This window comes from Mobula hypostoma, chromosome 9 (genome assembly GCF_963921235.1).
Source record: "Mobula hypostoma chromosome 9, sMobHyp1.1, whole genome shotgun sequence".
NCBI classification, from domain to species: Eukaryota; Metazoa; Chordata; class Chondrichthyes; order Myliobatiformes; family Myliobatidae; genus Mobula; species Mobula hypostoma.
Genome location: NC_086105.1, coordinates 50,574,136 through 50,602,072, shown reverse-complemented (window position 1 = coordinate 50,602,072; position 27,937 = coordinate 50,574,136). Strand labels below are relative to the sequence as shown.

Genomic DNA, 27,937 nt, shown 5'->3' with positions numbered 1-27,937 from the left:
TATAATAAGAAATATAGAAAAATCAATAAGTAGTGCAAAAGAAGAGCAAAATAGTGAAGTAGTGTTCATGGACCATTTAGTAATCTGATGGTGGAGGACAATGAAGTTGTTCCTAAAATGTTGACCATGGGCCTTCAGGCTCCTGTACCTCCTCTCAGATGGTAGTAATGAGAAGAGAGCATGTCCTGAGGCTTGGGGTCCTTAACAATGGTTGCCACCTTTTTAAGAACATTGCCTTTTGAAGATGTCATCAGTGCTGGAGAAGCTAGTGCCCATGATGAAGCTGGCTGAGTTTTTTTTCTGCTCCTCCGCATTGGTGTCTCCATCTCATACAGTGATGCAACTTGTTAGAATGCTCTTCACTGTACATTTGTAGAAATTAGCTAGAGTCTTTAGTGACGTACCAAATCGCTTCAAACTCCTGATGAAATATAATGGCTGGTGTGCCTTCTTCAAAATTCATTCAATATATTGGGCCTAGGATAGATCTTCAGATGTTTTAACACCCAGAAAACTACTCACCCTTTCCACTACTGACCCCTCAATGAGGGCTTGTGTGTTTTCTCCTGACTTCCCCTTCTTGAAGTCCACGGTCATTTCATTAGTTTTATTGACATTGAGTGCAAGGTTATTGTTGTGACACTACTTAACCAGCCAATTTATCTCACTCCTGTACGCCTCGTTGTCACCATCTGAGATTCTGCCAACAACAGTTGTGTCATCGGTGAATTTATAGCCGGCTTGGCATTAGAGCTACGCCGAGTCACATAGTTATGGGTGTAGAGGGAGTAGAGCGGTGACCTAAGCATGCATCCTTGAGGTTGATTGTCAGGAGACGTTATTTCCAATCTACCCTAACTATGATCTCCCAATGAGTATGTCAAGGATTGAGTTGCAGAAGGAGGTACAGTGGCCCAGGTTTTGAAGCTTGGTGGTTTGTACTGAGGGGGTGATTCTGTTGATTGCTGAGCTGTAATTGATAAGCAGCAGCCTGATGCAGGTATTGCTGTTGTCCAGGTGGTCCAAAGCAGATTGCAGTGTGTCCTTTTCCTGGCTCCGGCAGGAGTTAATTCCAGCCATGACCATCCTATCAAAGCACTTCATCACAATAGACATGAATGCTATTAGGTGATAGTAGTTGAAGTAGCTCACGCCTGCTCTTCCTGAGTATCGGTATGATTGATGCCCTTCTGAAGAAGCTGAGAACCTTCGACTGCAGCAGTGAGAGACTGAAGCTTGATGTTATTGGCAGTGCCAGTGCCAGTATTTATTGCCCATCCTGAATTTAACACCTTGTTAGAAGGAAACTTCATTGTTGGGTCTGTAGTCACCTACAAAGCAAGCAAAAAAAGGCAGCAAACTTCCTTCTTTGCAGATCATTAGTGAGTCAGATGGGAATTTTTGACAGTCTCTTGGTTTACTTGAATTTACAAATCAAGAAAATGAATCTCAGGGTAGTATTTGGTGACATATGCATACTTTGATAATAAATTTATTTTGAACATTCCCCACGTGCTGTGGTGGGAATTGAATTCGTGTTTCAGAATCAATGGTTCACACCTCTGGCTGCTGTTCGCCAACTTAACTACTACCACACCATAGACACTGAGAGTCAAAACATGTATCAGAGGCCCCTACTGGGACATGATATCAAATGTCAAACATGTAGACATTTTAGCCCATCATACTATTGGTATCCGATCCATGCCTTATATCCATCTCCTTGGCTCCATTGCCTTTCATATCCTTGCCTAAATTTAAAAAAAGGACATCATTAGAGATCCAGGAAGCTGCAGATGCTGAAATCCGGAGCAACAACCATTCTGCAGGAGGTCAGGCAGCAGCTGGGGAGGGAAATGGACAGTTAACATTTTGGGCTGACACTCTTTATCTAGACCAATGAAGGTGAAGCATCCAAATGAAGGGTCTCGAACAGAAACATTGACTGTCCATTTCCTTCCACAGATGCTGCCTGGCTCGGAGTTTCTCCAGCAGTTTGTTGCTGTTAAGTGTCCATTGGTTTGGAAGTTTACATTTGTTTCCCCCACTCCGAGGGGAGATATCTTACGTGTGATTCACCTCCACATAAAAAGACACAGCCCAGAAACCAACCCTTAGCCCCCTTAAGTCAATGTAGACCATAAACTATCTTCTTAACCAATATTATTATCATTTTTAATATGCTCCTCTCCCACCCCCCAAAAATGCCATCAACTGTCCCAGATTCTACTCATCACCTGCACACCAGGAGCAATTCACAGCGGCCAAATTACCCATATCTTTGGGATAAGGAAGGAATCGGAGGAAGCCCACACAGTGCAAACTCCACGTGGACCGCACCAGAGGAGAATCGAACTCCAGTCGCCGGAGCTAGGAAACAGTGGTTCTTCCAGCTGTGCCACAGTGCTGTGTTGTTTGAAGAAAGGTTTCAAATTGTAAAACCATAGGGCCATAAAACCATTAGACATAGGAGCTGAATTAGGCCATTCAGCCCCTCAAGACTGCTGTGTCATTCAATCATGGCTGATTTATTATCTCTCTCAAACTCATTCTCCTCCCAACTCCCTGTAACTTTTGATACCCTTACTAACCAAACTTATCAACCTGGGCTTTAAATGTATTCAATGACTTGGCCTCCACAGTTGTCTGCTCATAAATTCCTGCTCATCTCCTTTCTGAAGGGACATCCTTATATTCTGAAGCTGTGCCCTCCAGTCCTGGACTATCCCACTATTGGAAACATCCACTCAACGTCCAATCTGTCTAGGCCTTACAATATTCGGCAGGTTTCAATGAGATCTCCTCTCATTCTTCTAAACTTCAGTAAGTACAGGTTCAGAGCCTTCAAACACTCTCATGTGTTTAACCCATTCATTTCAGGGATCATTGTGTGAACTTCTTCTGGACCCTCTCCAATGACAACACATCCTTTCTTAGATGTGGGGCCTACAGCTGCTCATAATACTCTAAATATGGTCTGACCGATGAGTATAAAGCCTTCAGCATTACATCCATGTTTTCCTGAAGAAGAACCTTGTCTCTAGCAGAGTTCAGGGACAACTAATACTCAGAATCTGACTTGGTAATCATGTGTGTTCCCTGTTGAAGAGTCACTGATTTAATATCAGCAGACAGCCACAGTCTGTGGCAGTGGAAGCCTGCAGTAGCTAGTGCTGGGAAATGGTGTGGAGCCAATGGATCTGCTTCTTATTGTACACCCACGTCCCTCTCACGCTAACTTGAAACATGGGACCTTGACCTGCCTTTGTTTCCCCGCAGGTGATCCACTGGAACTCTCCCAAGAAGCTGCGAGTGAAGAATAAGCACGTGGAGTTCTTTAGGAACCTTTACCTGACGTTCCTGGAATACGACGGGAATCTCCTGCGCCGTGAGCTGTTTGGCTGCCCCAGTGAGATCGACAAGAACAGTCAGAATGTAAGTGGAAAAGACAGAGGGAGGCTGCCTGAAGCTCCCTCACACTGTTTGAGTGGGAGCCCTTCGATGCACTGTATCTGTTCCTATGTTTAGCCTCAATTGGTAGCAGTCACGCCTCTGACTTTATGGGTGGTGTGTTCAAGCCCCACGTAAGGCTTTATTGTGTCACCTAGATCAGGGGTCCCCAACCTTTTTTGCACCGTGGACCGGTTTAATATTGACAGTATTCTTGTGGACCGGCCGACGGGGGGGGCGGGGAGGGTAATCACGGCCAGAATATAAGTGGTAAGTCAACTATAAATCACTTTTAAGTGGCTAATACACTCAATTTTGTTTCTAAAAGGGTTTATCAAATGAATTTAATATTAAACACACAGCACATATTTTCCTCGCATGAATATAATGATAAGTCAATTATAAGTCAATAGCATCATAACATTTTAAGTAACGTTTGGATATTAAACACACAGTGCATATTTTCCTGGTATGAACATATAAAATGATTGCAACACACCAATATGGCTGAATCAGTGGGAGCCCTGGGCTTATTTCCCACAACAAGACGGTGCCATTGAGGGGTGATGGGGGTTCCTTATGTCCAGTCTATTCCACTTCTCAGAGATATGATGTTGGAAACGGAAGCAACGTTTTCAGTGCTTTTGTGGCTATCTCAGGATATTTAGCCTTGACTTGGATCCAGAATGCCGGCAGAGATGTTATGTGAAACATACTTTTCAGCCTGCCATCATTTGCGAGCTCAAGGAGTTGATCTTTTTCCTGCGTTGACATGGGGATGACGCATGCATAATGACCTCACGTATGTAATGACTTTGCGTGCGTTCAAGTTCAACAGTGGGCGTGACAGGGAATGAGGAAAGGTGCAGCTGACAGATTACAGGGTTACCAGATTGGCTTTTTCGGCGCCAAAGTCCAGAAATCTGGCCTTTCCCCCAATGTGGTTGGTGTCAGAAAAATCATTTGGCTTTTTGGCTTTTTCCTCGCTTTTTTACATGCTAAAATTTTCTGCAGGAAAATTACATACCATCCTTTTTCTAAAACATTTTCCTTTAAGAAAAATGTTTTTTGGTCCGTTACATTTGACAATATTTCTGCCGCCAAGAGTCTGGGCAAGAAGGCGCCAACCGGCAAGTCGTCAACACGGTCACGTCGCCAAATCATATCGTTTCCTCACGGCCTGGTAGCATATGCTTTGCGGCCCAGTGGTTGGGGACCACTGACCTAGATCAGCCCATCAGTGCCCTTCAGAAGGAGCCAACCCACAGTCTGAGATGTGCTCTCTACAATGAGAAGTTAAAATAAGATTCAGTCTTCCTCGGGCCTCACAGAATGGTCAAGCTGTCCCTTGTCCTCATCAACATTTATCCCTCAGGCAGGATCACGTGAAACAACTTCCTGGTCTTTTATCTCCTCACTGTTGTTCTAGGGGCTCGTTGTAATTAACTCTGGCACAATTGCGCTCAGATTCTCCAGTTTACAATCCTGGCCTCTGGGGCATATTGTCCCCGAATTCTCAAAGATGTGTGAATCAGTCAATGAATTGGCTCATGTAAATTTCCCCTCGTGTGCAGCTGACTGGTTGAATGTTGGGGGTGTTAATAAAAACTTGGGCAAAATAAGTTACAGGGGAAATGAATATAGGGATGGCATTGCTCTGTGGGCTGGCATGGATTTGATGACCAAAATGAGATCCTTTGCTGTAAAACAAAAATAGATGGAATGTAGACGAGGTCAGAATGGCAGATATCTTCCTGTTTAGAGAATCAATGCACCAGTCGGACAGTGTTTCAGTAATCCCATCACTGTCGCTGTGATCAGATTTGTATCCCCAAATTGGTGTAATTTTCGGGAGTTAAACTCCCCAGGTACCACTCTTGGAATTGAACTTGGAACCTGAACACTACCTGGGGGGCAGAGACCCTGCTAGAGTTCTAGAAGAGTAAGAGAGCACGCCGCAGGAGTTTGCGGAAAGTTTTGGAACTGTCATACAAGTTAATAGTGCCTTGAAGTTCTGTCACCTAATGCTTCACTCATTGAAGGAACCTTAGTATCCCCAGAGTGGGAAGAGATGAAGTCCAGTTGAGGATCATTTTACATCACTGTAAACATTTGATAGGCTACTTCGTTCAGTCACCACTGACTGAAGCCCCACAGCCTCATTTCTTTTGGAACAGTGTGAGGAACTTGGCCTAACCTGTTCCAGAAACCATCGTCATCAGGTGTTTCTGTGGTAAGTACATAGGCTTTCACAGCTCCATGCAGCATTGCAGTCACTGAATGTCCTGTACTTAGCTTAGATCCTTGCATCCACCGCAACTGCTTTTAACTTGCTACTCTTTCCATGGCACTACGTACCCAAACCCCATCTCCCCAGGTCCCTCTGATCTTTCTGAGCCCCTCAGGCCCCAGGTAATTCCCCAACCATTCAGACTGCTTCTTAGCTCGATTTTGGATTTTCCTGCCAAGGAAAACCATCTCTCAGCATCCACCTCCAGACCTCCTCTATTTCGATAACATCACCTCTAAACTCCCAAGGAGCAAAGGCCTCACTTGCCCAACCTTTCCCCTTAAAGCACCACATCCATCCTAGAAAATCAGCCCAGTCAATCATCCCTACACTGCCTTCAACTGAAGTGCATCTCCCGTGAAACAAGTAGACTTAAACTGTCTGAAATGATCATGCTCAACCCCTGTACAGATGTAGCAGGACTCTCCTCTTTTACGACTCCAATCCCAATTATTTCTTTGGACTTCCGAGCAGTACATTGTACATCAGTGAAAATGTTACATTTTGTGTTCAAGGACACCTACAATAATGCACCACAGCATTCTGTGACCTGCCTCCACTTAAACATAAATAACCTCACATTTATCTGCACTATGATCGATTTGCCAAATGTTTTCCCACTCTCATCACCCACCTACGATCCCTTTGCAGAATCTGTCTTCCTCAAAAATTGTGCTCCCGATCCAGATTTATCATCACTGGCATTTATGACATTAAATTTGTTGTTTTGCGGCAACAGTGCAGTGCAAGGACATAAAATTACAATAACGTGCAAAAATGGTGCAAGAAAACTAAAAGAATAACATTCAGCTATCTGATGGTGGAGGGGAAGAAGCTCTCTTTAGTTTATCTTTGTATACTCTCTGCCCCTTTGTCTCAGTTATTATCATGGATTGTAAGTAGTTGTTGTCCCGTTGGTGACCTCTGTGGCACCTCATTCATGACATGAAAACTCCAACCTTCAAAGTATCTTAAGCTTACCTTTCCCATGTTGGCCAGTCCTCTTTCGTGCTAATGTATCACCTCCAGCTGCACTTGGAGATCATACCTTCTGTATTAACTTAGAACAGCATAGCACAGGAATAGGCTTTTCCATCCACTGTGTCTGTACTGTACCTGATGTTAAATTAAATAAAATCTCTTCGACCTGCACATGATCCATATCCCTCCATTCCCTACATATTCATGTGTCTATTTTACACTAACCCTGGCAACCCATTCAAAGCACTTGCCACTCCCCATCTGAAAAAAAGCCTCGTACATCTCTTTTAAATATTCCCCTCTCGCGTTAAATGCATGTCCTAGTACTTGATATTTCTACCCCGAGTAAAGAAGATTCTGTCTACTCTATATGCCTTTCATAACCTTATGAAATCAGTTCTCCACTAAGCCTCCAAGTGCTCCAGAGAAAATCAGGGATGTTTGCTCAACATCGCCTTATAGCTCATACCCTCTATTCCAGGCAGCATTCTAATAAATCTCTTCCACACCCTCTCCAAATCTTCCACATCCTTCCTGTAGTACTAGTACCAAAAATGTGCAAGGTGTTCTGAGTCCAAATAACCAAAGTTTTATAAAGAAAAATACAACCATGCCAAATGCCATCTTTATCACCCTATCTGATTGCATGGTCACTTTCAGTGAGCTATGGACTTGGACCTCAAGGTACCTCTGTCCATCAGTGTTGTTAAGGAACCTCCCATTAATTGTATAATTCCCTCTCACATCAGGCCTCTCAGGGTTTAACACCTCATAGTTGCTTGGATTAAACTCCATCTGCCATTTTTCTGTCCATATCTGTAAACGATCTGTACTCTTCTGTATCCATTCACAACTTCACCAATGTTGGCTACTCTGCAGTCATTCTAGACTATTCCTGCTCCTTGCATAACCTTTGATCTGAAACTTTATTGATGTTGGTAAGAAATCCAGAACTACGTTATTTACTTTTTCTGTCCTGATTGCAGTCGCAAGAAATATTGATGATTTTAACATAAATTTTCCCTTACATTATATTATGTTGACTTCTCTTGTTTACACTATGATTTGCCTAATGACCTTCTGCTGTCCGTTTAATAATGGATTCCAGCAGTTTTCCAATGACTAACTTGCCCAAACTTCCTTATGTCTCGTTCCTTCCTTAAATAGTGGTGTTACACTTATGATTTTTCAAACATCTAGGAATTCTCTAAAATCTAGGGAATTTTGGAAGATCACAGGCAATGCATTATGCATTCATTATCTCTGCAGCCACTTCTTGTAACACCGTAGAATGTTACCAGAAATGAATAACCTTTAAATCCTTGAAGCAGGAAGAAGTTTGAATATTTGATATTCAAAATGTTTTAAATTGTATCATAGCTTGAAAGAAAAGAATTGATTTTATTGCAAGGAGGACATAATCATGGCTGGAAGACCACAACGTAGAGCACTCAAGAGAGGAATACAATGCTGAAAGACTTGGAGATGGTTCTAGTGGCTAGAACTTTAATGATGCAGATCCAAAAATCAGAGAGATGGATGTATCCATGCCCAAGATGGTTGATCAGCCTTTACTTGCCCCATTTACTCTGTTGATGCTGATGATAAATCTAACAGTGCAGCCATTTCAATTTCAGCACAGCCTTAGCCAAAACCTTGACTTGGGGGAGGGGGGAATTGCAGCTGCAACTATTTCAGTACCTTTTTATGAATGAGGTGCAGGTCAGGAAATTCTACTGCACAATATTTGCTTTCCACGTGCTACATGATATGAAATTAAACTTGTGCAATGGTGTTAGAACAATGAGAAAAGCATGGTTTGTTTGGTCATTTTGGTCACCAGCTTATCCAATGAGATGTCTGCTGGACATGGTCTTCGCCAAGTGCCAGATCGGGGCCACTTTTCAGAGTGGGCTAATGGACATGTCAGACTAATCAGGGAGCTGCCTCCTCTCTTTCACAAGCTTCAAAGTAAATTTACAATCAAAGTACATACGTGCCACCATACACCACCCTGAGATTCATTTTCTTGTAGGCATTCACAGTGGAACAAAGAAATACAACAGAGTCAATGAACAACTACACACAAAGACTGACAAATAATCAATGTGCAAAAGGAAAGCTCAGTTACTGGTGTATATTTTTCTGTTCCTCAGCTTCAGAAGCAGTTGTTGGAGCTGGACGAGGATGATCCCTGCTACGAATTCCGGAGGGAACGATTCACCGTCCATCGCAATCATCTCTATTTCTTGCACTATGCATTTGAACCATCGGCAGAACAAACTGAGGTCACGTTAGTGGCCCAGCTCTCCATGGACAGGTCAGATAGCTTCCTCCTTTCTATCACTTCGTGTTCTCTGAGACGAAGGATGGTTGAGATGAGAAACACAGCAATTTGCTCAGGAGTACTACTGTAAATATAATTAACTTAGCTTAAAATGCCAAGGCCTGTGTTCATCTTCCAAACCAAGCACCTCAGTAAAACAAACAGTGCCAATTTATTTTGGGTGATCCCATGCCAGCCTGAAAGAAAGGTTATCCAGTCTGGCGGTCCAAGTCCTGATGCCTTTCCTGAAAGTAGTAGGTCAAAGAGGTTTCGGGATGGAGATCCTCAACAATACTTTAGGCCCTTTCGTATACAATGTTCCCAAGTAAATGTCACAAGCGGCGGAGAGGAGGTGGTGGAGAGGGAAACTCCAGTGATCCGCTCATGGTGGTTTTTACTATCCTCTGTAGAGTCTTGTGGTCCGATGCCTTGTAGCTTCTGTACCACTCAATGATGCAGTCAGAGAGATTACTCTTGACGGTGCTGCTGTAGAAAGTTGCTGGGATGGGGAACCCTGCATGCCTCAGTCTCCTCAGAAAGTGTAGGCACTGCTGCGCCTTCTTGACTAATGGCGAGCTGTTGTGGGTCCAGGTTAGATTGTCCCCTGAGCCGTACAAGTCCAGTGAGAGGTAGAACCAAGTGTAAAGATGGATCTCGACTTCAGCTCCATGTCATTTTGCTATCAACCCCGGTCAACTGCTATCCCACCCCTCCCCACTTTTTACCTTTCGCGTATTGGAAGTCCTACAAAGTGTGAATGTGGAGAGGATGTTTCCTATCATGGAGGAGTCTAGGATCAAAGGGCACTGTGTCAGAATACAACGATGTCCCTTCAGAACAGAGGTGAGGAAGAATTTCTTTAGCCAAAGGGTGATGAATCTATGGAATTCATTGCTGTGAAGGGAAGTCATTGGATATATTTAAGGCAGAGATTGATCAGTTTTTGATAAGTTAGGGTGTCAGAAGTTATTAGGAGAAGGCAGGAAAATGAGCCATGATAGAATGTCAGAACAGACTTAGTGGAGCAAATGTGCTTATTCGGCTCCTGTATCTTGTGGTCTAATTGGGATACTAGTTCCAGTGTTATTTGATTCAGGTAATTGGATGTCAGCTAGGACGATACAAAGAGATGGTGCCAGCTGAGAATGTGTCACGATTGTGGTGAAATAACACTGTCTCCAAGGGCAATGTAGACTTCCTTCCGGTTCCCAGTACTACTCCTATTCTCCATGTACTGTCCAGCCAGCAGTTGTTATTACTGTCTGGTCTAAAGGCCAACAATCCACGAAAGTTTTCAGTTCATTAGAACTACCCTGTTACTACAGTATTGCTGGCCGTGCCACATGCCAGTGAGGGCAAGAATAGGCAGAAAAATGTGTGGCTGAGGAACTGGTGCAGGGGGCAGAGATTCAGATTTCTGGATCATTGGGATCTCTTCTGGGGAAGGTCTGACCTGTACAGAAGGGATGGGTTACACCAGGGGGGACCAATATCCTTGCGTAAAGGTTTGCTCGACCTGCTGGGGGGGTTTAAACTAATTTGTTAGTCGGATGGGAACCAGAGTGATAGGGCTTAGGACAGGGCTCTTGGTGTACAAGCAGAGGCAGTGTGTCGTGTCAGGAAGGACAGGCAGATGATGGGGCAAAATTGCAGTCAGTAGGATGAATTGCAGTGTGAAAGGGGGACGAAATCAAAAAGGCTGATGAATACAGGACTGGAGGTGTTATATTTGAATGCACACAGTATATGGAAACAGGTGGATGAGCTTGTAGTACAGTTAGAGATTGGCAGGTATGACATCGTGGGTATCACTGAGTCATGCCTCAAAGAAGATTATCGTTGGGAGCTTAACATCTAAGGATACACATTGTATCGAAGAACAGGTAGGTGGCTGAAAGGGTGGCATGGCTCTGTTTGAAATCAAATCCTTAGAAAGAGGTGACTTGGACTGAAAGATGTAGAATACTTGCGGGCAGAGTTGAGAATCTCCAAAGGTAAAAAGACCCTGATGGGAGTTATATACAGGCCTCTGAACAAAAGGGTAATGTTACGACAGCTATGGGGGGATTTCAATATGCACGTGGATTGGGAAAATCAAATTGGTGCTGAATCCCAAGACAGAGAATTTGTAGAATGCATATGAGATGTATTTTAGAGCAGCCCACTAGGGAATCAGCTATTTTGGATTGGATGTTGTGCAATTGATTAGTGAACTTAAGGTAAAGGAACCCTTAGGAGACAGTGATCATAATACGATAGAATTCACCCTGCAATTTGAGAGGGAGACGCTAAAGTCAGATTTATCAGTATTACAGTGGAGGAAAGGGAATTACAGGGGCATGTGAGAGGAGCAGGCCAAAATTGATTGGAAGGGGATACTCACAGGTTTGAAAGTAGAGCAGCAATGCCTGGAGTTTCTGGGAGCAATTCAAAAGACAGTATATATACATCCCAAAAAGGAGTATTCTAAAGGCAGGATGATGCAACTGTGGCTGACAAGGGAAGTGTAACCCAACAAAGAAACAAAAAAGAGGGCATATAATATGGCAAAAATTAGTGGGAAGTTAGCAGATTAGGAAGAAATATGAAGGTAAGCTAGCCAATAATATCAGAGGAAACCAGAAGTTTTATTCAGATATATAAAGAGTAAAACAGAGGTGAGAGTAAATATTGGACACTAGAAAATGATGCTGGAGAGGTAGTAATGGGGGAACAAAGAAATGGCAGACAAACTGAATAAGTATTTTGCATCAGCCTTCACTGTAGAAGACACGAGCAGTATGCCAGAAGTTCAGGGGTGTTAGGGGGCAGAAGTGAGTGTAGTTGCTATTATGAGGGAGAAGATGCTTGGGAAACTGAAAGGTCTGAAGGTAGATAAGTCACCTGGACTAGATGGACTCCACCCCAAGGTTCTGAAGGAGGTAACTAAAGAGATTGTGGAGACAATAGTAATGATCTTTTAAGAAACAATAGATTCTGGCATGCTTTTGGAGGAATGGAAAATTGCAAATGTCACTCCACTCTTCAAGAAAGGAAAGGGGAAGAAGAAAGGAAATTACAGGCCAGTTAGCTTGAAAAGTGTCCAGGATGATGTTGGAGTCGATGGTTAAGCATGTGGTTTCAGGATACTTGGAGGGCACTTGATTAAGTAGGCTAAAGACAGAATAGCTTCCTTAAGGAAAAGTCTTGCCTGCCAAATCTTTTGGAATTCTTTAAGGAAAAAACGAATAGGATAGACAAAGAAGAATCTGTGGATGTTGTGTACTTAGATTTTCAGAAGGCCTCTGACAGGGTGCCGCACATGAGGCTATTTAACAAGATAAGAGCCCATGGTGTTAAAGGAAAGATACTGACACGGAGAGACGATTGGCTGATTTGCAGCAGGCAAAGAGTGGGAATACAGGAAGCCTTTTCTGATTGGCTGCTAGTGACTAGCAGTGTTTCAGAAGGAGAGTCTCAGCCTGAAACATCGACTGTTTACTACTTTCCACAGATGCTGCCTGGCCTGCTGAGTTCCTCCAGCATTTTGTGTGTGTTGCTTTGCATTTCCAGCATCTGCAGGTTTTCTCATACTAGTGGTGTTCTGTAGGTGTCGGTGTTAGGACCGTTACTTTTTGAGTTGTATGTCATTGATTTGGGCGACTGAATTAATGTCTCTGTGGCCAAGTTTGTGGATGATACAGAGATAGGTGGAGGTGTAATTAATGTTGAGGAAGCAGGGAGTATTCCGAAGGACTTACACGGATTAGGGGAATGGGCAAAGAAGCGGCAAGTGGAATACAGTGTCAAAAGAGTACGGTCATGCACTTTGGTAGAAGCAATAAAAGCATGGACTATTTTCTAAATGGGGAGAAAATTCAGAACTCTGAGGTGCAAAATGACTTGGTAGGTTAATTTTCAAGTTGTGTCAATGGTGAGGAAGGCAAATGCAATGTTAGCGCTTATTTCAAGGAGACTAAAGTATAAAAGCAAGGATGTAATGCTGAGCCTTTATAAGGCTCCAGTGAGGCCTCACTTTGATTATTGTGAGCAGTTTTGGGCCCATTATTTAAGAAAGGATGTGCTGACATTGGAGAGGGTTCAGAGGAGGTTCACAAGCATGATTACAGGATTGAAAGGGTTATCGTGTGAGCAGCGATTGATGGCTCTGGCACTGTACCCACTGGAATTTAGAAGAATGAGGGCGATCTCATTGAAACCTATCAAATATTGAACAGCCTAAAATCTAGGTCTGAGATAGAGTGGATGTGGAGAGGATGTTTCCTCTGGTAGGTGAGTCAAGGACCAGAGGGCACGGCCTCAGCATAGAAGGATGTCCATTTTGAACAGAGATAAGGAATTTCTTTAGTCAAATCTGTGGAATTTGTTGCCACAGGCAGCAATGGAGGCCAGGTTGTTGGGTGTATTTAAGACAGGTGTTGATAGGTTCTTGATTAGTCATGGCACGAAAGGTTACAGGGAGAAGACAGAGAAATGGTGTTGAGAGGAAAATTGATCAGCCATGATGAAATGACGGAGCAGGCACAATGGGCTGAGTAGCCTAATTCTGCTCCTGTGTTTTATGGTCTACATTTTGTGATACGTGTACTTGGACTTCAAACTTCTTTGGACTTCCACAATTTCCAAGTTTTCACATTAACACTATTCTTTGCATTTCTGGCCAGATGCTAACTGTATTTCATTGGCTTTGTATCTGTACTCGGCACAATGACAATAAAGTTGAATCTCATCTCATCTAATCTAATCTTAGATAATTCACAGAAGGTCAGACCTTCTGCCAGCCAAGACCACACTGTCTTGTCACCAACTGAATTGTCTCACTGTTGATTTGTTTCATCAGTATCTGTTTACATTTTATGTAACTGTGTACATTGCTTGATATTATCATCAAACTGCATCATCACAACTAAGATTTATGGTCCTCTTTTAACTGTGATTGATAAATCTGATAAATAATTGAGTTCTAAATATGGATCCTTGAGAGAGGTCACAAGGTACTTCTTTCTAATTGCAAGACGTACCCATTATTTTTTCTGTCTCCTTCAGGACACCCATCTCCAAAACACGGCAGTAATTCACTTTCAGTTTCAGTCATAAACATGGAGTACCACAGCACAGAAACAAACCGTTGGCACAACTAGTCCACGCTGGCATGTTCTTTTCTGCCTAGTCCCACCACCTGCCTGCACATTGACCATGGCCCTAAATATCCTCATCATCCACGTACCTACTCAAACTTCTCTTTGATGTTACAATCGTGCCTGTGCTCACCACGTCCGCTTGCAGCTTGTTCCACGTTCGCACCATCCTCTGAGTGAACAAGCTTCCCCTCAAATTCCTTTTTTATGTGTTACACCTTTCACAATAAACCCTTACTTCTAGTCTCAACCATCCTCAGAGGGAAAAAGAAAGCCTGCAATGTATTTACCCATCTTTACCTCTCAGAATGTTGTATCCCTCTATAAGATCGCCCCTCATTCTCCTACACTCCAGGGAATAAAGTTCTAATGTACTTGACTTTAACTGTAACTTATGTTTGCAAGTCCCAGCAACATCCCTGTTGATGACTTTCCTGTAAGTAGGCACACAATACTCTAAATTCAGCTTCACTAATATTTTGTACAACTTCAACATTTACAAAACTCCTGTATTTGAACCCTGACCAAATATCTTCTCAAATTCTACGTAAACGATAATCAGAAGTCTTCCCCATACCTCAACACAAGTTATTTTATCATATGCAATTAGATTTTTTAGCTATGACCTAGCCTTCAGATCCACGTTCGATCTTTCTAATTAGATCAGGTGTCTCTTAAGTCTCAGTCACTGCATCCTTAATTATAGATTCCAATAACCATTGTTAAAATTACTCATCTGGTAATCTTCTGGTTTCTCTCCCTCATCTTTCTAAATAGAGCGATGATTATATTTTCCGATCTGAAGGGACAGTTTCGGAATCGAAAGAGCTTTGGAAGAATTTGCCTCAAGCAGCTGTAATTTCCTGAATTACTTTTGACATCCATGGGGTGCCGAAGAATTGTTAGTTTTTACTGCTACAATATCTTGAACACCGATTCTTGCTAATGGTAACATTAGCGAGCTCCAGTCCATATTAGTTTTACAAGAATATCAGATATTCTTTCCTTCTCCTCAAATGTGATACCAGCACAAAATCCTTATTTGCCATTTCCTTATTTGCTGTCTTTATTTTATGTCCCAAATTAACATTATAATCTAATATTCAATGTCTCACTCCATTACTGTGAATATTGTGTTAATTTTGCTGTCCCTCGTGTTTTTTGCTGTTGCCCGTTGTACCCAGTTGACAAGCTGTGCTCCTGTCTGCCTCTCTCCACAGGCTGCAGATGCTGGAGGCGATCTGTAAGCACTGGGAAGGGCCCATCAGTCTGGCCCTCTACCTGTCTGACGCCGAGGCCCAGCAGTTCCTCCGCTATGCACAGGGCTCCGAGGTCCTCATGAGCAGGAGCAACGTCGGCTACCACATCGTCTACAAGGAAGGGCAGTTCTATCCCGTCAACCTGCTGCGGAACATTGCAATGAAACACGTCAACACGCCCTACATGTTTCTATCTGACATCGACTTCCTGCCAATGTATGGTCTCTATGAGTACCTCAGGTATGGATACAGTTGGAGGCCACCCATGTACAGTCTCAGTATCTCAGGAACGGAACCAGTGGCAGGCTGACCAAATAAGAGTCCAGGACCTGAAGCATAGTTACACAGATTTCTTAGTACCGTCCCAGACTGATACAGAACACAAATGGGCTCTCTTCAGCCCAGCACGTCCACTTTGACTTCTTTGCTCATCTGTGCTAATCATAAGCAACACACACAAAATTATAGAGGAACCCAACAGGTCAGACAGTACCTATGAAGGGTCTCAACACAAAATTTTGACCGTATTTTTCCCCTCGCTAGATATTCCGCCAGCATTTAGTGTGTGTTGCATCCACAGAATCACCTGTGTACACTAATCCTATTTGGCTGCATTAGGACCGTATCCTTTTATTACCTTCCCTCTTCAAGTGCCAAACTAAATCCCTCTTGAAGTAATTGATTCTGATACCACTATTTTCCATGGTAGGATGCTCCAAATATCAACCACTCCGCATACTGCTAAGATCCCTGTTAAATCTCCTTCCTCTCACATTAAGATCTCCTTGTTTTTGATACTCCTACAATGGAAGGAAGATTCTCGATATGTGTCCATCTGTGCTTCTTATCACCAGCTTAAACAAATTCAGTCTCTCCTCAATACTGAGACACTTCAATCCAGGGCAACTTCCTGATGAATCTCCTCTGCATGCTCTCCAGTCCAACCACTTCCCTATAATGTGACAACCAGATCTGTACACAGTGCTCTAAGTATTCCCTAACATCCTCCCACACTACCTGTTTATTGCTTTCTCTCTCCTTCCTACTTTCCCTTGCCGTGAACGTACAATCCATCCAGAAAAGAAGAGGTTCTGCAGATTCAGTCCTGATGAGGGGTCGTGGCCCAGAATGTCCACTGTTTATTCCCCTCCACAGACGCTGCCTGAACTGCTGAGTTCCTCCAGCATTTTGTACATGATATCCTCCACCCAGATACTCCTTATGCGAGCACTGGTGAAAAAAGTTTCCTACTAATTGCATTTTTAATGACCACCTTTCCAGCCTCCCCCTCACATACAGAAGTGTCTCAAAAGTTTTAATGATTTTCAGAGTTACCATTCATTCTCTTCTATTTCTCCTCACTTTTGGCTGCCTTCTCCCAGAGGAAATATTCCCAAAATATTTCAGCTGTTGCTGCCAAATATAATCTACGAAATCCAAAATCATTCTTGTAAATCCTAGGCATTTTGGATTTTGCTGTATCCCTTTTTGTCGTACAGTACTGTATAAAAATCTTACACATATATATCGCTAGGGTACCTAAGACTTTTGCGCAGTTCTATAGTAATTTTATGTATTGAAGTGTGCTGCTGCCACACACACACAAAAAAAAAACAAATTTCATGATATGTGAGTGATGACACACCTGCCTCTGATATGGGTCTCCCATTGTGGACTGAGATTGGGAAGAGGAAAGGGAGCGGGAAGCACCAGAGAGGCATTCTGTAATGATCAATCGTTACAAGAATCAAGTGACTCAGGGCTGGATGTGTCTGCACCTGTGCCACCCCACCACCCCGGCACTCCTTCTCTGCCATCTGTCCCACACCCCTCCCAGGGCACTTCACCCTCGCCATGCCCAATATCCTTTTCTCCCGCCAGATTTACAAACTCACTCTCCGATCCGCATTAACAAATAGAGTACTGTGCAAAAGTCTCGGGCACCCTAGCTCTGTATATGTGCCTGAAACATTTGCACCCCCTTGCTCACCCCACAGGAGCTGAGCAAAGTAACTGGAAGGACTGCATCTTAGTGGGATTGTGACACAGCCGGCAGATCAGCTGTCCTACCCCTCCAGCAGTCCAGCTTCATTCCTGACCCCTGTGCCCGCTTTCTGTTGTGACCGTGTTTTTCCGTATCCTCTTGTCGATGTGTGGGTTAATAGGTCAATTGTCCACTGCAGATTGCCCTCAGAGTATCAATGAGTGGTGTATTTGGAAGAGGTTGTTCGGAGTGTAGGAGGGAATAAAGTAGTATTGGTGTAAAGAAAGGTGCAATGCAGTCGGTGCAGAGCCGGGCTATCCCAAGTTGAGGATTTTTTTCTGAAATATCTTCTCAAAAGTTCGAAGTAAATTCTCAGTCATGATCTTGTGAGACTGCCGTCTATCAGCGCTCAGCAAAATCCCACTGAGGGGGATGGGTCAAAGGACCTGCTTGTGCACTTTATGCCTTTCTGATCTGAAGATCTTGAGGAACTTCAAGGTAAACGGCACAGCTGCAGGAGAGTTGCTGAGCAAGTACAGGGAGGTTGGTGCAGTGGGAGAGCCACTCACCTTATGCTTTGTCATCTGTATTCCGGGACTGAATTACCTGCTGACGGATTCTTCTCCCTAGCTACATATATCTCCCCCCCTCCCCCCCCCCCGCCGTATCAGTACAACAGTACGACATTCACTCTTACAGAATTCAGAAATCACCACCAGAAAATCTGAGGTGCAGAATCAAAATTAGCTCTTACGGAATTTATGTGTGGGGAAAAAAATTGCAAAAACAACAAATTTTGACATGGGTTTTTGAAATGGAAAGTTGTGTTAAGGACAGTTTTCTAAGAGCAGAAACCCTCTTTAATGTGGGATGTGCTGTATCTGTGATGACCACACCGACTCTGGTATTAACTAATTGTCTTTCACTGTCTCAAACTGTGTTTCACTGTCTCAACTTTCATTGTCTACTCTCAGGGTTTTACAGCTGTTTTCATCTCCCACCAACCACCCACAGCATTGGAATATATAAAATAGAACACTACAGCTCAGGAAAAAGCCCTTCAGCCCACAATGTTGTGCTGAACTAATTAAGATAGTGCCACCTAATCCCTTTTGCCTGCACACGGTCTACGTCCTTCCATTCTCTAAATCTGCATGTTCCAGTCGAAAAGCCTCTTCAACACCTCTGCTGAATCTGTCTCCACAACCACCATCGCTGGCTATGCATTCCAGGCACCCTCTCTGTGTAAAAGATATGACTATCTATGCCACACATCTCCTTTTGAACTTTGCCCCTCTCACCTTAAATGCATACCGTCTGGGATTAGACATTTTCAACCTATGTGACAGGTTCTGACAATCTGCCCTTGCTGTGCCTTCCTTGATTTTATATACTTCCATCAGGTCTCTCCTCAGCCTCCTTCATGCCAGAGAAAACAATCCGGGTTTGCCCAATCTCTCTTTATGGTTCATGCCCTCTAATCCAGGCAGCATCCAAAATCTGCAGATGCTGGAAATCCAAGCAACACACACAAAATGCTGGAGGAACTCCCCAGGCCAGGCAGCATCTATGGAAAACAGTAAACAGTCAATGTTTTGGGCCGAGACCCTTTAGCAGCATCCTTGTAAACCTCTTCTGCACCCCGTCAAAAGCTGCCACATCTTAGCTTGTTTCTCATTGCCCCAAAGTCCGATTTTTAAACCCTGGCAACAAATTGTAAACTCTGGTGACAACTTTTATTCCAGTTCTTTCTCATTTCGTTACTGTGTTACAGCCTTGTCTTGCACAGCTCCCTCAGGAATCTTCACTGAATGAAGAGAAACCAGTCTTTTCCTCTGAGTGGTTGGGTGAGGTGGGGTGGGAGGGGATAAGTGCAGCTTAGCAGGCAACAGCATCACCAAGAGGATAGTATCGGTACTGCAGCTAATATCTACATTTGGCAGGATGCACTCCTCATTTATATGCCACTGTTTAAAATATCTCCCCCCCCACCCCCCAGAAAGCTTTGGGAAAAACATATTCCAAAAGCATTTTATTTCCTTTTTTTTTAAATGTATTTATTTATTTAGAGATATTTATAAATGACCTGGATGAAAAAGTAGAACGGTAGGTTAGTATGTTTGCTGATGACGCAAAATTTGGGAGTGTTGTGGATAGTCTGGAGGGTTGTCAGAGGTTACAGTGGGACATCAATAGGATGCAGAACTGGGCTGAGAAGTGGCAGATGGAGTTCAACCCGGATAGGTGTGAAGTGGTTCATTTTGGTAGGTCCAATTTGAAGACAGGATATAATATAATTGGTAAGACTCTTGGCAGTGTGGAGGGTCTGACAGATCTTGGGGTCCGTGTCGATAGGACACTCAAAGCTACTGCGCAGGTTGACAGTGTTGTTAAGAAGGCGTATGGTGTGTTGGCATTCATCAACCATGGGACTGAGTTTAAGAGCTGTAAGGTAATGTTACAGCTACATAAGACTTTTGTTAGACACCACTTGGAGTACTGTGATCAGTCCTGGTCACCTCACTACAGGAAGGATATGGATACTATAGAGAGAGTGCAGAGGGGATTTACCAGGATTTGCCTGGATTGGGGAGCATGCCTTATGAGAAAAGGTTGAGTGTAGTTGGCCTTTTCTCCTTGGAGCAACAGAGGATGAGAGGTGACCTGATAGAGATGTATAAGACGATCAGGGGTGTAGATTGTGTGGATAGTCAGAGGCACTTTCCCAGGGCTGAAGTGGGTAGCATGAGGGGGCATAGTTTTAAGGTGCTTGTGAATAGGTATCGAGGGGGTGTCAGGGGTACACTTTTCACACAGAGAGTGGTGGGTGCATTGAATGCACTTCCAGCGACGGTGGTGGAAGTGGATACAACAGGGTCTTTTAAGAGCCTCTTATATGGGTACATGGAGCTTAGAAAGATAGAGGGCTATGCACTAGGGAAATTCTAGGCAGTCTCTAGAGTAGGTTACATGGTCGGCACAACATTGCGGGCCGAAGGACCTGTAATGTGCTGTAAATTTCTATGTTCTATACGGCACGGTAATGGGCTCTTCTGACCCAACAAGCCCATCCGCCCAATGCAGCCATTATATACAATTAACCTACTAACCCGTGCGTGTCTGGGATGCAGGAGGAAAACCGTGCTATCAGTGCACAAGCTCCTTATAGGCAGTGGCGGGAATTGAACCTGGGTGGCTGGCGCAGCAAAGCGTTATACTTACCATGCCACCCAATAATGTGCTGATATGCTTTGCTATTTTTCAAGCCCTGTGCAAGTTAGGCACTCGAAAAGACCTTGTGCATTGCTCCAGCCATCCCTGCAAGCAGCTCTCTTGCTATCTCCTTTCCTCAGCTGTTCTGCGTTCTATCTGCCTGCACGCTCCTTCCAGCAACCCGAGCTGTTTGCGGGTCTGAATAACTGTGTGTCCTTCTCTTGCAGGAAGTCCGTTGTCCAGCTTGACATGGCTCACACAAAAAAAGCTCTAATAGTGCCAGCGTTTGAAACACTCCGCTACCGCCTGTCCTTCCCAAAGTCCAAAGCGGAGTTATTATCCATGTTAGACATGGGAACGCTCTTCACTTTTAGGTAAGTACAAGGGAAGTGGACGTTTGTACCTGTAACGGACATGTGACGACAGTGAGATGATGCTAATTTTGATGTACGTGTTTAAGATGCATTCCACGTGATGCCAGCCAAGCTGTCCGTAATAGGCCTCAGCACCTCCCAGCCTCTGGCAGGGAAATATCAGCAAAGAATCTCGGCCCCTGGTTCCTCTGCCGAAGGTTCTGGATACGTAGATCCCACCAATAGACAAGCCGTTTAGGCTTTGCAGCAGTGCAGGGTGCCCAGTCAAATTCTGGACTGTGCTGCTGTCTGTGTGGAGTTTGCATGCTCACTTTGGGTTTCCCCAGGTGCCCCTGTTTTCTCCCACGTCCCAAAGGCATGCAGATTGGTGTGTAAGTGAGCACTAGAGTCTGGGAGGAAAATTGTGGTGGTGTGGGGAGAATAGGTCATGGAGAAAACTAGAGTGAATGGGATTGTTCTGTGAGACAACAGAGCTGAAATGGCCTCCTTCTATGTCATAAGGTGATATGGTACACAGTATCAATAGTCAGAATCCAAAATCAGGTTTATTATCATTGATATTTGTTGATATGCAGCAGCAGTTCAGTGCCATACATAAAATAACTAGATTATAATAATAAATACATATTAAAAAAATTAACTAAGAGGTGCAAATAAAGAGAACAAATATAGTGAGACAGTGTTAATGGGGTCATTGTCGTTTCAAAACTCTGATGGCAGAAGGGAAGAAACAATTCCAAAAACACAGAGTGTGCATCTTCAGGCTCTTGTACCGCCTCTCTGATGTTGTAATGAGAAGAGGGAATGCCCTGGGAGGTGGGGGCTTTTAATGATGGATGCTGCCTTGATGTGGTATCATGGTATCAGTCTCGCTGGAGCAGTACCTTAGGTGAAGGACAGGACACATCCAGCAGGGGGCAGCAGGAATGACACAAGGGTACAGGCTGGATGGGATGAGTAATGAAGAAAGCTGAAAAATTATGCAACTGCAGTCAGCAGGGCACAAAACTAGAGGTTGCTTTGTCTCCCAGTCAAATCCATCAAGCAGTTTGTAGGTTCATGCAGAAGACCCTTCGGCCCATTGAGTCCATGACTACCATCAAACCACTCTTTTACACTAATCTTATTTTGTTTCTCCCACATTCTCATCATTCCCTCCCCCCACCCAGATTCTACATTTACCGACACATTAGTGGTCACTTACTTAAGACAGTTAACCAACCAGCCTGCGTGTCTTTGGGATGTGGGAATGCACACAGTGACAGAGAGAATGTGCAGACAATGCACGGACGGCACCGGAGGTAGGGATCAAACCTGGGCCACTGGAGATGTGAGGCGGTGGCTCTACCAGCTGTGTATATAGACAGGGGCCGGTCAGAGTCTTTCAGGACGCACACTTAATGTGAGAGGAGAAACACTGAAAGGAGATGTGCATGGCAAGTAGATATGATTCTGGCATTTAAAAGAGAGTGTTAGGCAGACGGGTGAATATGCAGGGAACATAGGGATGTGCATCATGCACAGGCAGAAGAGAATTAGTTTAATTCAGCGTCATGTTTGGTGCAGTCATTGTGGGCGGAAGGGCCTGTTACTGTGGATCAATGTCCTCTGTTTTATCCAGAGGGGACAGGTTTAAGGTGATAGGGGGAGAGTTTTAAGGAGATTTACGGGTGAAATTTTTAACACAGAGTTGGAGCATGTCCAACAGGCCATCGTGGAAGCAGATACAATAGATACGTTTAGGCAGATATGTAGATTTATACTCTCCATATTTGCTGAATTCCTCCAGCATCTTGTGTCTGTTGCTAGACAGACATATGAACGGGGGTGGGATACAGTCCATGTGCAGGCAGATGGGATTAGTTTGGTTTGGCATCATGGCTGGCACAGGTGCCATGGGCCAAAGGGCATGGTCAACTGCTGTCATGTCCAATCAGGTTTTGGGTCTGGTAAGTGAGACAGGAAATGCACTGTCTTTGAGTAGGTATATTAATTTATTTACAAACAGTAAAGAATCGATCAAACATTCATGTTCCCCACGTCACAGACACTACAAAGCTGAATCTTCAACAAACATGTGTTCATTCAACAAACATACTTAGTTAAAAGTTCGCACAGAGCAAACCTTCCCAATGGTCATGTCTTAGACAAAGGAAGAAGAGAGCAAGCCCCTTCCAAGTGTATTTTATATACCCAGGATATTTGAAACTGGACACCAGGCAGTTATCCAATGGGAAAAGCAGATGCAGTTTCTAAACTAACAAATCACAACAGAAGAGACTTTCACCAATCAGAATAAGGCACACCCCCACAGGACAACTGCAGAACTCTTTTATGTTCTACATATATACAACCTCTGCTCCTCCTCACCTGCAGTGCTGAGGGAGCTTTTTTCTGTATGACCTTCGCTGCCCTGGGAGTGTTTGATGGGATGATGCAGATGGAGCTCCACTCTGCACTTAGTCCATGCTGACCCTGCCCTGAAAGTGTCACATATGCGAATGGTGCACAGGTGGCTTCGCCTGTCTAATCCGTGATATCCCTGCCTTGGGAGTGATTGTGGGACAATGTTGAGGACAATTTATTCTATATCAGGTGAGACATCATCGTGGGAGCTTTACTCTATATTAAACATGTGCTGAATATGTTTGACAGCAGAGATTAGACCATACAACCATATGATATATGAACAGAGTTAGGCCATTTGACCCATTGAGTCTGCTCTGCCATTTCATCATGATTCATTTTCCCTCTCAGCTGCAATCTCCTGCCTTCTCCCCGTATCCCTTTATGCCCTGACCAATCAAGAATCTATCAAACTCTGCCATAAATATACCCAGTGACTTGGTCTCCACAGTCATCTGTGGCAATGAATTCCACTGATTCACCACTCTCTTGCTGAAGAAATTCCTCCTCATCTCCGTTCTAAATGGATATCCTTCTGTTCTCAGACTGTGTCCTTTGGTCTTAGACTCCCCCACCATAGGAAACATCCTATCGAGGCCTTTCAACATTCAATAGGTTTCAATGAGGTCCCCCTCATTCTACTGAATTCCAGTGAGTCGAGGCCCAGAGCCATCAAAGGCACCTCATATGCCAAGGATTTCAGTACCGACTGAAATCAATTTTGTGAGCCTCCTTTGAATCCTCTCCAATGTCAGCACATCCTTTCTTAGATAGGGGACCCAAACTGCTCGTAAGGCTCTGAGTGAGGCCTCACCAGTGTTTTATAAAGCCTCAACATTGCATCCTTGCTTTTTTATTCTAGTCCCCTTGAAATAAATGCTAACATTGTATTTGCCTCCCTCACCACCAACTCAACCTGAAAATTAACGTTTTGGTATCCTCTTTAATATTCACAGATGAGAGGGAGTCTTACTCTGTCCAACCCCTGGTAGTGCTTGCTGGAAGAGTATACAGGGAGCATTACACTATATTTAATCTGCTCAGTATTTACACTGGAAGTAATTAAATTAAATGGCATAAAGGAAGATCTACTCCACAGTGCAAAAGTCTTGGACACACACATACACACATAGGGTGCGTAGGACTGCGACACAATACTTTAATAATTTTATGTATTGCACTGTACTGCTGCAAAAAAACAAATTTCATGACATGTGAGTGATGATAATCCTGATTCTGATTTGGGTCTCTATTGTGGGCTGAGAGAGGGTAGGGGGCAGGGAAAAGGGAAGGGAGAGGGGAGGGAGCAGGAAGCACCAGAGAGACATTCTGTGATGATCAATAAACCAATTGTTTGAAATGAAATGACCTTGCCTGGTGTCTCAGGGCTGGGTGTGTCTGCACCCGAGCCATCCTCCCGTGCCTTGCACCCCTCTGCCACACCCCTCCGCTGGCGCTCCACCCTTGCCATTCTTAATATCCTTTACTCCCACCAGATTTACAAACTCGCTCACCGCTCCTCGTGGACAAATACAGGACTGTGTAAAAGACTTGGGCACCCAAAGACTTCTGCAAAGTTTTGTACATCTAATCCATACAGTTTCCTCTCCGGGAATGCAAATGGGAGTGTCGAGGGAGTTTACCCTCTGTCTAACCAATGCAGTATCTACCCCAGGAGTGTCTGATGGGACGGGGTAGAACTGTGTGGTGTCTAACCCACACCACCCCTCACCTGAGAGCATTCGATGAAACAGTGTAGGCGGAAGCTTGCCTGAACAGTATTTATAGGAAGTGCATGATTTACTGATGCTAATAGTTTGATGAGATCAGAGTCTATATTGAACCTGTGCTTGGGCGAAATTTGTCAGAGCTGAGATAATCAGATAGGACTTACTCGTGATAAATGATGCCAGGTGAATATGCCAAACTGATCGACCAGTAAGCTACTGTGTTACTCACCCGAATATAGGGGAAAATCAAATCATGAGTAGTTCTTAAGATATATGCATCTAATTTACTCTAAAGGACCTCATCCCATTATCTCTACCAGCCACACGAGGTAGATGTCACAAAAGCAAATAGGATAAGAAATCATCCTGTAATATCTGTTAATTGAAATAAATGCTCAGTAATGAAATATTACAGGAAACAAGCCTTTTGGCCCAACTCATTCGTACCTATCTGAGCTAATCCCACTTGCCCACGCTTAACCCACATCCCGTTAAACCTTTCCTGTCCAAATGACTTTCTAAAATTTCGTAACTCTACCTAACTCTTAACTCTTCCTCGGCCAGCTTGTTCCATATTCAGACTACCCTCTATAAAAAAAAGTTGATCCTTGGTCCCTTTTCAGTCTTCCTCCTCTTACTTTAAACCTGTGCCCTCTAGTTTTAGTCTCCCCAACCCGAGGAAAAGACTGAGTTACACCCCCCTCTCATCATCCTACACTCATGGAAGAAAAAATCCTAGCCATCAAGCCTGTCATAACAAAGAGACCCTGCAGTCCCGGTAATGTCCTTACAAATCTTATTTGTATCCTTTCAATTTTAATGACATTATAGAGAGGCCAAATTTAGAGTTTTGTGTGCAATTCTGGTCATCTGCCTATGGGAAAGATAACAATAAAGTTGAAAGAGGGCAGGGAAGATTTACAAGGATGTTGCCTGGACTTGAGGTTCTGTGTTATAGGGAATGGTTGAATAGGCTAGGACCTTATCCCCTACAGCATAAGAACGAGGGGAAATCTTAGAGATATAGAAAATTGTGAGGTTTAAAGGGAGGGTAAATGCTTGCAGGCTTCTTTTTCCTGAGGTTGGGTGAGGCTAGACCTTGAGGTTATAGATGCAAGGAAAAATATTTAAGGAGAACCTGAGGGGGAACTTTTTCATTCAGAGGGTTGGGCAAGTGTGGAACAAGCTGCCAGCGGGGGTGTTGGATGCAGGTTCAGTTGCAACATACAAAAGAAACTGAGACAGGTGCATGGATGAGAGAGGTATAGAGGGCTACAGTCCGGGTGTGGGTAGATGAGACTAGGCATGGACTAGATGAGCTGAAGGGTCTGTTTCTGAGCTGTAAAGCTCCATGACTTTATCCTTCCTATAAGCAGGGGTGAGCAGAAGTGTACGGGCCCAGGAGCACCAGCATTAAATGGGGCTGTTGCTTGTACCAACCCAAAAAGCATTAACATTTAGTTTGGGGAAAGGGGTTCTGTTGCAGCTCAGAAGCTCGCTCTCCACGGAGGTGTACTGAATGCAGGAGTAAAGGGTAAGTGAACTACATCTTGCTACGTAGAATTATCTAGGTCCACTCATCCGGTGTTCGGCACTGGGTGAGGTGGGAGGGACGTTTACCTAGATAATCCAACGTAGCACGATGTAGTTCACTTACCCTTTATGTCTTGCCTTCATCACACCTCTGTGGAGAGCGAGCTTCTGAGCCGCAACAAATCCTTTCCCCAAAATAAACGTTAGTGCTTTTGGTATTGGCTGGTATAGGCTGCAGTTTAAATAAAGGTGCAGATCAGGGTGGGCTGGAGCCCAGGCTACAGGCTACTACACAGAATTAGCAGTGTGATGGATTCTTCCTGTAGCAGTAGACCAGCAGTCAAGTATCAGAGTTTTTTAAAAATGTCATCGGAGCAAAAGTAGGCCATTCGGCCCATCAAGTCTGCTCTGCCATTTGGTCATGGCTGACTTATTTTCCCCCTCAACCAAATTTTCCTGCCTTCGCCCCATAATCTTCGATGACCTTATTAAACAGGAACATATTGACCTCTGCTTTAAATATATGCAATACATCTGTGGCAATGAATTCTACAGATTCACCACCCTCATGCTAAATAAATTCCTCCTCATCTCTGTTCCGATGCCGTACCCTCTGGTCCAAGACGCCCCCAATATAGGAAACATCCTCTGTACGTCCACTCTGGTCTTGGCCTTTCAATATTCAAAAGGTTTCAATGAGATCTCCCCTCATTCTTCTAAATTCCAGTGAGTACCAGAGCCTTCAACTGCTTCTCATACATTAATCCCTTCATTCCCAGGATCATTCTCGTAAACCTCCTCTGGACCCTCTGCAACGTCAGCAAATCCTTTCTTAGATAAGGTGTCCAAAGCTGTTCATAGTGCTCCACACGCGGCCTGACCGATGCCCTATAAAGCTGCAGCATTATATCTATGCAGGTATCACGTTTGGACGAAGGGCCACGCTCCAACGAACTTCGCCAAGTGGCGGACGGCCACCACCCCCTATCATGTCGACTGGGAGGCAGACTTTGAGCCTTATGTTGTAGTAAGGCGCGACTGCCCAGAGTATGACAGGAGGTTCGTCGGCTTTGGCTGGAATAAAGTAGCACATGTCATGGAGCTGGATGCGCAGGTACCGGGCACTGTTTTATGTCAAGCTTAAGAACACCGCAGTCCGCTCTCGGCGATGCCACACTGCAAGCTGTGTAGATGGCTGTTCTTTCACTGATTCACCCCATACTGGTGCTTCATGTGTGGTACCAGAGATCTCA

At 44.1% G+C, this 27,937-nt stretch overlaps 1 protein-coding gene across 2 annotated transcripts in view; it reads left to right on the top strand.

Moving 5' to 3' along the window:
* large1 (LARGE xylosyl- and glucuronyltransferase 1) overlaps positions 1–27,937 on the top strand; it is a 432,654-nt gene that overhangs the window by 399,365 nt on the left and 5,352 nt on the right. For both annotated transcript variants that reach the window (XM_063058278.1, XM_063058279.1), the window contains exons 10-14: positions 3,280–3,435; positions 8,878–9,041; positions 15,406–15,684; positions 20,869–21,015; positions 27,603–27,798. In XM_063058278.1, the coding sequence (XP_062914348.1) occupies positions 3,280–3,435; positions 8,878–9,041; positions 15,406–15,684; positions 20,869–21,015; positions 27,603–27,798 (942 nt within the window). The remainder of the gene's footprint in view (positions 1–3,279; positions 3,436–8,877; positions 9,042–15,405; positions 15,685–20,868; positions 21,016–27,602; positions 27,799–27,937) is intronic.